General features: G+C 40.1%; 1 protein-coding gene and 1 long non-coding RNA gene across 2 annotated transcripts; both read right to left on the bottom strand.

Moving 5' to 3' along the window:
* Positions 1-424: 424 nt before the first annotated feature.
* On the bottom strand, positions 425-11529 carry GATAe (endoderm-specific GATA factor). Its single transcript, XM_070217634.1, has 6 exons — positions 11196-11529; positions 4065-4384; positions 2343-3285; positions 1531-2026; positions 626-950; positions 425-568 (listed from the first exon to the last, which is right to left on the bottom strand). The coding sequence occupies exons 1-6, from the start codon at positions 11238-11240 to the stop codon at positions 472-474; spliced, it is 2226 nt and encodes a 741-aa protein (XP_070073735.1). The 5' UTR covers positions 11241-11529; the 3' UTR covers positions 425-471.
* Positions 7364-7798, bottom strand: LOC138913579 (uncharacterized). Its single transcript, XR_011419364.1, has 3 exons — positions 7638-7798; positions 7508-7582; positions 7364-7453 (listed from the first exon to the last, which is right to left on the bottom strand). It is a non-coding gene; the product is annotated as an uncharacterized lncRNA (long non-coding RNA).
* Positions 11530-11773: the final 244 nt, after the last annotated feature.

Raw genomic sequence — 11773 nt, 5'->3', positions numbered from 1 at the left:
CCAAATTGTTGACAATGAAATATAACGAGCTCGAAGATCCCAGCTCCAAGCTCCACCGAGGTAGAGCCATCAAAGACCCGAGTGCCTTGCGTTTACAACTTATTTATTTTGTAGAATTAAAAAAAGAGGCTTAAACATACAAAATCGTAGGCTTCATTATGGGCTTGTGCTAAAGCACTGTACTATATACTCGGGGATACGAAAGTGATCCTAAGTGGTTGGCACAAATCAACGTTTTCAAACTTTGATATTTGCTGTAAGCAGTTGACTAAAAAGGGAGGAAGACATTGTTCCAGTTGAAAAACCCGGAAACTTTGCAAGTCTTCCTCTAACTGGGACATTCTATACAATAATATATCTACTATACTAAGGCTTAAATAAATATTTTGGCAATTTTGACATTTTGGTTTAAGGGTTTAAAGTTTAAAGTTAGTTTAAGTTTAAAGTTCGATTAAAGGTAAAGGTGCTAGCTTAGTTATTCGATGATCGCTCTGGCAGTCCAGTGCGTGTGATTACGCTGGGGGTGAGTTCGCTATTGGAACTGCGACCGCTTTCGATGGTGGGAACTCTGTGGAAAATAATATATGATTATTATTTTAACTAGGAGTTTGTCTATTTAACTTACGGTTGGACTATCTGGCGGTTTATCGCCACCGTGCTGGGCAGATGCGGCGACTGACTTTGGGGCGTCGACTGCTGGCTGTAGGGCGAGTGGCTCTCACCGGTCACGTGGTGGCGAGCGGACATGTTCAGCGTTCCGTCGGTGGTGGGCGGTGGTGCTGTCGAATTCAGCGAAATGGCCACCACCCGCTGTCCCCCACCCGCTGGACCCGTCGTCGACATATCATGCAACTCCGGACTGGCGTTCTGCTGGCTATTCAGCATGCTCACTGGGACTTGGGATGGATACAGGGGACTGTTCGCCATCAGGTTGACTCCTTGGGACATGCCTGGGGTGGGAAATAGGAACAAGCCAAGAGTTGGGATTAGTCTTAGTTTTCTATGCACATTTGGACTTAAAACTAATAATAGCCTTTGACGAAACAGATCCCAAAACCTTTTTTTGTTTTATAAAAATTAATATAAAAAGGACTTGAAATTAAAACATATTTTTTAAAATCTTCAAAGTTACAAGTTATCAAAAAACAAATATCTTTATATTCCCTGAAATTTATTATACTGCTTAGAACTTTAGTTTGAATCATGCTCTGACCTTTAATTTTAGTTCTAAAATAAATGTTTTATTTGTTAAATTAATTATACAAAGGTATTCAGATTTAATGTTAAACTAACACCTTGAATACTTAAATACTTAAATGTATATCATATATTTTATTCCAGTACTATTAAAATCCTAAAATCTGCAGGTGATCCCCGCATATCTGAGATACTATTATGTAATATCCTTTTTTTAATCATTTCATCTTTCATTATATAATTAAATAGTAATATCATGTAACCGTAATTTAATTGTATTTCATCTAGTAACCCTATACTCCACCCCCTTTGAGTTCCGATGGGACTACTTACTTGGCAGCGCTGTCCGGTGCATGGGAGCTCCTCCGTTGTTCTTCGGCTTCCGCTTGCGCTTCTGGATGCCCTCCTTCTTCATCGACAGTGGGCGGTTCATGTTGTGCAGCTTGTAGTACAGTCCGCAGGCGTTGCACACGGGATTGCCCTCGTTGTTGCGCCGCCACAGGGTCGTCGAGTTGGTCTGGCAGTTGGCGCAGGTCACCCCGTTGCGCCGATTGTTGGGGGCGGCGGCGGCCTTGGGCTTCGCCTGCCGCTGCGGCATCCGCGGCGCCATCCGCATGAAGGGCGGGCAGTTGGGGCAGAAGTACTCGCTGCCCTTGCGCATGAACGGCGAGTGGCAGTTCTCGCACTTGAGTTCGTGGTTCGGGGACGAGGTGGACGAGGCGGTCACCAAGCTGCCATCGTACTGACCGATGCTGCCGGCGGGCGACCAGTGGGTGGCGGTCATGTTGCCCGTTCCATACTCATCAATCACCTGCGGATGGAAGTTGCCCTGTATAAAGCATGTAGAGTTTAAGTTAGTTGGAGATCAATAAATTATCTTAAAATTAATCTAAATTCAAGACCAAAATGCCTTTGTTGCATGTCTTGAATTTGAAATTATTTACTTAAAAATACGATTTTAATAAGTATATTTTTAAAAGAAATATAGGTATAACCAAATCTGTTAAGTAACTTTTTAAAAACTAGTATTTTCTTGATTTTATTATAGCTTGATTGTATAGTGATTGTACCAAGTACAGATTCTAAAACTTTGGTTTGGGATGGTTTTTCCCACATAATAATAGATATATTTCTTCAAAACTTACGAAGGGCACATTCTGGTACTCCGGCGGAGCGGGCGATGTCCACAGAGCCTCGATGGCGTTGCCGCCGTCGTTGAAGGATATCGTCTGGAAGGTGGCCGGTCCAGCCTGGCGCAGCTGATTCAATCCCGACTCCGACTTGGCCAGGAACTGACCGGTTCCGGGGACACTGTAGATGGTGTTGCCCTGCTGCAGGGTGGCCGCATAGCTGTTGCTGCTGAAGCTCGAGCTGGGCGGGAAGGAGGCGTAGGCGTTGCCCAGATCGGCGTAGGTCTTCGACTCGTTGGCATGCACACTGCCGTCCACCACGGGGGCGTCGTAGTAAAGATTCGAGGTGGAGGTCTCCGGGCCGGCGGTGGTGAAGCGTCCATCGTCGGTGACGAAGCGAACGGTGCCGCCATGCGAACTGGTGGCTATGTGCACCGCTTGGGCCGCCGCCGCTGCTGCAGCTGCCGCCTGATGCTGGTGGTGTTGCTGTTGCTGCTGCTGGTGTTGCTGCTGCTGCTGCTGCTGGTGGTGATGCTGCAGTGCCTCCGCCTCGCTGCTGATCACTATGGTCTCACCATAGCTGCCTCCGTTGGGCGTGGGACATTGCTGTTGCTGCTGCTGGTGTTGCTGCAGTTGCTGCTGCTGCTGCTGTTGCGACTCAGCCGATGACTCACCCTTCTCGATGGTCTCTATCTTAATGGCCGCCACATCGTCGCCGGCGCAGATGATCTGGCCGGAGGAATAGGCGAATATGGGGCCAGGTGGTGCTCCGGCTGCGGTTCCCACCTGCTCCGGCACCTCCGCATTGCGTGGCGCCATCTGCACGTAGTGGGTGGCCGGGGCTCCCGGCGAGTGGTGCGCACTGCGCTGGTACTCAATGTGGCTATCCGGAGCGGATCCCGAGCTGGCGTTGCTGGCGTTAGTGCTGGGCTCTCCCTCGCGAGCCTCGTTTAACTCACTTAAATGTTAAATAAATGTATTTTATATTTTTAAAAAATGTAGAAAAATATTAAATGTATTTATGTATTGGACATCTAAAAATATTTATTTAATTTAAAGAACTATTGAAATATTCTTCTTTTGGCTAAAGGATTTTAAATTTAAAATCAGAAAATTTCAATGTAACTTTTAAGTTTCATTTAGTTCAATGAAATTTGCAATAAATTAAAAATTTTAAAGCAACAACAGAAAATATTTATAAAATGTAAAAATCTCTATTTTTCAGTCAGTTTATAAGCCGTCAGGCTGCAAAATAAGGTCCAAATAAGAAGTGTTATATGTCGTTAAGCTCGTAATTGAATTTCCGATTGATTAGCATTCTAAAGGAATTTTTAGTTTAGGTTGTAAGCTGCTCGAAACAGCCGATCTTTTAACTGTGGGCCTCGATTTGTCCAAATTATGATTGAAAAACGGAAAAAATTGTAATTAAATCCGAATAGGTTTAGTTCATTTTTTTTATATTTTCTCCATTGGCTATACACAAATTTAATTAGGTTTTTTATATTTAAGAGGAAGTATCTTGAGAACAGTATTATCTTACCAAATTTTAATTTTTTATCACATAACTATAAAAGTACATTTTAAGGCACAAGTCAATGTTTTTCACTTTTTCGTTATTGGATATTCACATATTAAACTGGGTTTTATATTTAAAAAGAAATCATTTGATCTTTAATTAAAATATTTTTTCTTTCGTTTAATCAAGATAAAATCTCTTATAGTTTTTTATATACTCACAGTGTTCCCGCTGTGGTGAGGATGCGTCGCTGGATGCGCGGCACCACCACGTACTGCTCCTCCGGCTCGCTCACGCCCGCTTGGCTCGTCTGCACCACCACGCCCACCGATGTTGCAGGTTGCTGCTGCTGCTGCTCCTGTTGCTCCTCCAGATTGCTGGCCGCCTGCTGGGCCAGTTGCTCGGCACCGTTGCTGGACTCGAGCTTGATCTTGTCCAGCAATTGGAGCTGCTGCTTGGTCAGAGCCTGCTGCTGTTGCTGCTGCTGCTGTTGCAATTGTTGCTGTTGCTGCTGCTGCTGCTGCGTTGTCTGCTGTTCCATCTGCAATGAGCAAGCGACAAGTGTTGAATGCTGCGTTTCGTTTCGGCTCGGCTTGCCTCAAAAGTGTGGCTCCAGTTCCGGCCACAAACAGTGCGAACTGGCCGCCTCGATTTCCGCCACAAAAGTCAACAAGAAAAGGCAAGACTGAGTCGGTCTTCAAAGGGGCCGCCCCGCTCTCGCGACTCGCAGCTCACAGCTCAATTTGTCGCCTACAATATACAGAGCCATAAAGTACCAGAAACCGAGGCAGAAAAACTGAAAACCAGAGACGGACTTCAAAACCGCTCAGTGTCAACATTGTCGAACATATTTTTCACTTTTATTCCATTTCATTTCCAGGCAGAAGAAGTATTTGCTCACAGAACCCTAAACTCAGCGCGGTTTCTTGGTTTCGTTTTCAATTTGTTGTGTATTTGGGTTTTTTTTTTTTTTGGTTCAGTTCGGTTTTGTTTTTGTTTTTGGCGGAAATTAAAGCTGGCCATAAAATCGCTTGGCTTTGCTTTCCCCGCCGCACGTCAGTCGGCCTGGGTTTATGACCTCATTCCGTTGGGGGTGGCACTTCCATTTCCACTGCCACTTCCACCTCTACCCCAACCCCCTAAACTATCCCCGAGCTTTGTGTCAACACATTCGATCGTCACTGTCACCTGATTCACGAGGCGGCCCGGCCGGAATTTGCCGCCAGTTCGCTCTTGACAAGTGCCATATAGCTCGGAGGTGGCTTTCAGGTGGGTTTCACCTTTACCATAGCCATAAATATGAAATATATTGTGTGTGCACCTATGTGTAAGCATTGTTCAATACACACACACGGCTGGGGAAATCCATATCCAAAGCCATATTCAAGGATGGCCAGCCATCAAGTTGATTTTACCAAGTGGCCTCAATTTACTAAGGGATATATGTCGAAATATGGTTTTAATTGAATTTAAAAATAATTTTAATTGTAACGAAAATGTTTAGTAATTTTTTGTATATGTACAAAATGTACATATATTTTTTTAATGCAATTTTTTTTAGGTATGTCACTAAACATTTCTTTTATAACTAAAATGTCATATGATTTTAAATGGGTTGCTTCCTCAAATTTGTTAAAAAAATAAAATATATATATAATATATATTTACTCCCCGTTAAAATAATAATTGATTCATTTTACGCAGAACTTTTGGCTGACTTGCCAGAAATGATTGATACATTTTATGGATACCAGCGTGATTCATTCGGATGAGTTAACAAGTCATAAAAATGAAAAATCAACCGCTTAGTGGGTGCAAAGTTTAACTATTTATGTGAAAGGAACGGAAGAGGCGGGACGAGTTCCCAGGAAAACTTATTGTTCTGACTCCAAACGACGATATGCCAAGTTTTTGACGTCTTTGGCCAAAGTTCAAAGAATTCCCTTCCCTATATGGGGAAGTCTGGCAGATAATGTGGTGCAAACGTCACTTTGACAATCGGCTAGCCGAATGCAGATAAACCCGACTTTGAGTGTGTATATAGTAGTACGATAGGTGTGTATGCCCCCATGCACGTGCCATATGTACCGCAAAAAAGTTAAGATACTACGGCCGAACGATACGGACAATATCTTATCCGGGGGCGCTATCAATGAACATAATCAGCTGCTGCTGCTGCTGGGCCTTCTGACTGAGAAACTGAGAGGTCATGGTTGGTATCCCCCGCTTCACCCAGTTCCCATTCGCAGTTCCCATTCCCCAGCTACGTCATCAATAGAGGACAGATAAATCCAAGAATTACAATAAGTTGGGCAAGTCTCGACTGTTGTTTGTCACCCTGAGAGAGAGTGTGTGGCATGTGCTATTTGCTCGGCTTAGTCAAGACCCATTGCGAGGGTGTGGGCTCTGAGCACTGAACTTATGAATGAAATCTGCCCAGTCACATACACATACATACCTCCGGACTTTATCTATATAAACAATCCCTGTAGTTCGCCGGGACTGGTCCCGAACTAGCGAAATCGCCATACACCGGGGGCTTAGGACTAACTCCCGTTCATACCACCCGCAATGTAAATTTCTATCCACTTTTACCACGGCATGTCCTAGGCGGTGGTCATATGGCGAAGTTCTGCATTACCTTTCGCCACAAAAGGGACCGATAGGTGGTCCCATATTATACCCCTTTTCGCCACAAAAGGGGCCACCTATCGGACCACCTATCGGTCCCTTTTGTGGCGAAAAGGGGTATTAAATGGGACCACCTATCGGTCCCTTTTGTGGCCAAAAGGGGTATGAAATGGGGTTGGTGTTTTCAATACCAAAAAAGCTGGATGCTATGAAACTTCCCAAGAAAAAATACTTTTTGTTAAATTAATTTATTGTATTATAAGTAGACAATTTTTCTATTTATTTAATTTATATTTATTGAACAAATTCCTCTGCTGACACGTTTTTGTTGAGTTCCTCATTGTTGTTATTATTTGATTTGAATTTATTTTTAAAAAATCGTTTCTTTTGCAATTGAATTGCCTTGGGAATCAATATTTCTGCATTACCAGATTCTGAAACAATATCTAAAAAAAAATAAGATTTTAGTGTTTTAAAATAAAATGAGAACAGAAACTAACTTCGGCAAGCCAAAGTTTTAATACCCTTGCAGCTTTCAGGAATAAAATTGTGACTAGAAAAGCATAAATATAAAATAAGAATAACCAACAGTTCAATGTAGACTTATTTCTCGCTTTTGAAACTTGAACCGACAGACAGACGGACATGGTTAAATGGATTTACTTTATAGGTTTGAAAAGGTCTCCTTTACTGCGTAACAAACTTCTGGACTAAATTATAATTCCCTCTGCATGGGTTTAAATATATATTTTTAGATTTTGTTATACAAGCCTCTTTACATCAAACCATGTTTTAAAAGTGAAAAGCAGAAAAAGACAGAAAGAAATAGGATTAAAGACAGATGGCATTCTAAGTAAATAGATTGAAATTGAATCAAGAAACTAAGTGCATTAAATCCCACAACAAACTCATCCGTGAGAACCCTCCGCAAGTTTTTTAAACCCCCTTCTGGCAGCAACAACGATCTCATGGCTTTAATCTAAAAAGGAAGAAAATTTCACTAAAATATTTATATCAAAGAAAAAAGACTTACGTAGGAGTCCTTTGCACCACTATTTCTCCTTCTCCTCTTTAACAAATCGACGAATGTGCCTGTTGCTGTTCATGGCTAAATATCACACATTATTAGGTATTTCACTTGCACAACTCATGGTGTTACGCACCTGTTGACGACACTTCAGATCACAACAAAATATAACACTTTAAATGTACAATAAGACAAATTAAATACAATGTTTACAAAATTTGGCGCAAACGTTGGGTTAGTGATGGTAGCGGGGTTGGGTAGTTATGGCAATCCGTTACGATTAATATTGCGACTACCGATATCGTATAATCGATGGCAATAAAAACATTCGCTAATATTATTTTTGTTTAGTTCTATGTATATAAAATTAGGTACTTATATATTTATTTTATATATCTAAGCACCAATAAAATCCGCTTGTTATGGAAGGAAAGAAAACGTTTTGCTACTGAACCACCGCTATTGTTAAAAATATTGCTGCAGCTAAATTGCTCATTATTAAATATAAATAATATAAAAAGAAATAAAATTCTATCATTTATAATTTTATTTTATCTCATTATTAAGTTTTTATTTTATTATTTTAACTTTTTTTAAATTTGTTTTTTATATAAACAAAATAAAGTTGTATTCGTTATTAAAATCATTATATAGTTGTCAAAAATTTCATTTTACAATTTTTTTAACTCATATAGAAGTGTTCACATAGAAGTGTTTCCTCTCCGATAACTCTTTTGCTCTTGTAAAAAATACACACGCCACCTATTGACCCTTAAGGGACCACTGGGTGGTCGATCCCTTTTCTACCCCGAAAGTGCCACCGGCCCCCTTGAGAACTACAGGGAAAAGATATTGGCTATATATAATCGCACCTCATTTCGCTTTCGTTGAGCTTGGGTTTGTGGTTGAGCAAATTTCGAAGGCAGCTCTGACCCAACATTCAGTGACTTTCAGACACTCTACTTTTCTGTAATTTATTAGATCGCTAAGGCAAATATTTTAGATAATAACATTTTGCAGCTACGATTCTGAGTTTCCACATTAAAAAAATCAAAGAATTTCATACCTAACTTAATTTTAATGTTTAGTTTATAACTGCAAAACTGTACAAATAAATTGTATAGAATAAATAAATATATATTTATTTCCTAAAATGCAATAGGGATTTTTTTATATTTCTTTGGTTGCTTTATAAATAAGCTAACGGGAAATTTGTACGTGGTAAAAACTTAACTTTTCCGAAAAAACTCAATGATAACAAGAAAGGAAGCTAGATTCGGCCAGCCTAAGCTTATATACCCTTGCAGATCATTCCTATTAATTAAGAAATCGCAAAAATGTTCAATTTTCTAATATTTCTCATTAATTTTCCGATCATTCCTATAGCAGCTATATATTATAGTCGTCCGATTTTGATCAAATTAAAATTGAAATTCGGAAATATTTAAAAAGAGTCATATCCTAGAGAAGAAGATAATACAATAAAAACCAAAGAAGCTAGAATTTATTTCCTATTACATTTCCATTAATTTTCCGATTGTTCCTATGGCAGCTATATGATATAGTAGTCCGATTTTTAAAATAATTTATTCGAAATTCAGAAATATTTAAAAAATAACATCCCCAAAAGTAGAAGGTAATATTTAAAAAAAACACCGAAGCTTTTTTTCCGATCCTTCCTATGGGAGCTATAAGATATAGTTGTCCGATCCGGTCGGTTCCGACATATATACTACCTGCAATAGAAAGAAGACTTTTGCGAAAGTGTCGTCCCGATAGCTCAAAAACTGAGAGACTAGTTTGCGTAGAAACAGACAGACGGACGGACAGACGGACATGGCTAAATCGACTCGTCTTGTGATGCTGATCAAGAATATATATACTTTATGGGGTCGGAAACGTCTTCTTCAATGCGTTGCAAACTTCTGACTGAAATCATAATACCCTCTGCAAGGGTATAAAAAGATTAATTTAAATACAACACAGGCAAGTAAGAAAATGGTTCTTACAAAAAGGAATTTGGAAATAAAATAAGTAATAGCTGGAGTATACCAATGATATTGGTTATTTTTTATAATAACTAATTAAGATAAATAAATTAAAATTAGTGCTATTTTAAAGAAAAAACAAAATATTATACAAAAAATGTAATTTTTTTTAGGTATACCGAAATTTATTCCGAATAAGGCCTAGTACTCACTTCAATCGAAAAGCATACGAAATGAAAATCTCCATACAAAGTTTTGATCACGAAATTTTCCGCCTGTCATTTTTGTATAGAAATTTTCGTTTCGTTTCGTGCCGTTTTGATTGAAGTGAGTACTAGGCTTAACATAAAAGACCGTCTTTACTCTTTTTATCGTTAGAAGATCCCCCGATTAATTAAAGACCATTGCAGTTGGCTAATGAAAGTGAGATAAGCCGTTCGTCACTTAGGGCCAGCTGCATTTACAGCTCTATTAAAGGGCCATCAATCGCAACCTTCGCCCTCGTCCTATCAGCCCTTTTGGCTATCAACTGTCAACTGGCGACGCGTGTCTAATAAAAGTATCTGCAACTGGAACTGCAACTATCGATGCCGCCATTGAGCAACTGTTAAGGGACTGGCCTTCCATTGGTCCTGGCCACTTCCGGCTGGTAAAAGTAACCCCCAGATGGGCTAAGGGTTCATTCATAAACCCACCCCAAAAAAAAACCCCGAAGGATAGGCTCGAGACAGGGATAAAGAACCAGGACCAAAGCGAGGTGATAAGATTGACATAAATTTCACATTATCCTTGCCGAACCAGCCAAAAAAAACTGTCCCTTTTTTCATGAATGAAGTAGAAGTAGAAAAAGTCGGCTAGCGTGTCTGAAATTTTATTTTTGTCAAAGGTATTTTGACGCCACCTCCGATCGCAGCTGAATTTGGGCCTCATAAAGATTAGCCATCTTTCCACATTTAACTTGCTTTTTTCTTGCCTCCTCCTCGTTTTCGTTCTCATTTTCGTTTTCTTAATGGGTTCGGTTTTTCTTTTAGGAGCGGGGACACAAAAATAAGTGTCGCAGTTTTGCCGCTGCATCCCAGATGACTCATTCATTATAAATCAATTTGTCTTATCTCATTCCCTGGCGCTAGAAACTGGAGGAAAAATCTATACCGCTGCCGTTTTTACTTTGTACTTGAAAGGATGTGAAATTTATATGGCCTCTTTAAACGGATTTCGAGCTATAAACTCCTTTGAAAGCTCCTTAATACTCCATTAATTAATAAATTAATATTTATTGGTCTTTTGCGGCTGATCTATAAACTTGAACCGTCTGCTTTTTATGGCCCTATATGGCTTGTCTATTTAGCTTAATGAACTTGTGTGAGAAAACGTTAAAAACTTTTATGATCTTGTCTTTTCAACAAAGTTGAAATGATAGATAGGCTTATAGAGATCTCGTAAATTGAGCCTCAAAAAGGTATTTAAGTGTGTTTAAAGCAGTTCACATTTAGTTGCTTAATTTTTTGTAAATGAGCCAGTTTGTATTCGAGTTTTTACCTTAGCTGGGGACATAAAAAAATACAAAATAGAGCCGACACTTAATTAAAATAAATATTATATTTTTAACATTTTTTTAAAAAATTTAAATAATTTTTATTAATTTTTCACATATTTTTTCGAATATTTCGATGGATTCTAATGTTATAGATTTTTTAGTTACCCACCTTCAGCTGCATTTTTACACTCGTTGAGATAGTTTTGCAGACCATCAAATAGAGTTACCCTCGGCGCTTCTTTGGGTTTCTTCCAGCTTTTTATCTAAGTTTTTATCACTTGATTTCAGTTCTGTTGTGTTTTTAGAAAGTTATCACATTGGGGCAGCACTTCTTCTGCCGACAATCTTTGGCGCGCAAAATATTTGGGATATGGGTAAGAGGAACTTTGTAATCCGTGAAGTGATTTCAGTTGTGGCCCGCGCGCAACCTTTAGCGGTAAGTAGTGATACGAAGTGCTATTTTTTCGAGACCAACTCGACTCTGTCAATGGTTCTGGGTTCTGGGCTCTGGTCTCTGGTTTCTGGGCTCTCGAACACCGAACACTGAACAGCGAACAGCGAGCAGCTCACTTGCGATGATGACAACAACGACGGCGACGCAATGCGGTCGCGTTTACCGCGCGTTTGCCGCCCAATTAGCTAACCCACACCGATGCACACACAGAACCTCTGCGGTTGGGCGGACCCACACCTGTGTGGGTGCGCGGTCCTGTGCGTGTGACAGCGGTTATGATTTATTCCGTACCG

The sequence above is a fragment of the Drosophila takahashii genome, chromosome 3R (genome assembly GCF_030179915.1).
Source record: "Drosophila takahashii strain IR98-3 E-12201 chromosome 3R, DtakHiC1v2, whole genome shotgun sequence".
NCBI classification, from domain to species: domain Eukaryota; kingdom Metazoa; phylum Arthropoda; class Insecta; order Diptera; family Drosophilidae; genus Drosophila; species Drosophila takahashii.
The sequence above is the reverse complement of the archived record's forward strand: the minus strand, read 5'-3'. Positions and strand labels throughout refer to the sequence as shown.

Coding starts and splice junctions, on each gene's coding strand:
- GATAe (XM_070217634.1), bottom strand. CDS start 11,240: ATGGTCTGCAAAACTATCTCAACGAGTGTAAAAATGCAGCTGAAG. Junction 4,385..11,195: donor GTGTAAAAATGCAGCTGAAG/GTGGGTAACTAA, acceptor TGCTCATTGCAG/ATGGAACAGCAGACAACGCA. Junction 2,027..2,342: donor AGTACCAGAATGTGCCCTTC/GTAAGTTTTGAA, acceptor TGCTTTATACAG/GGCAACTTCCATCCGCAGGT.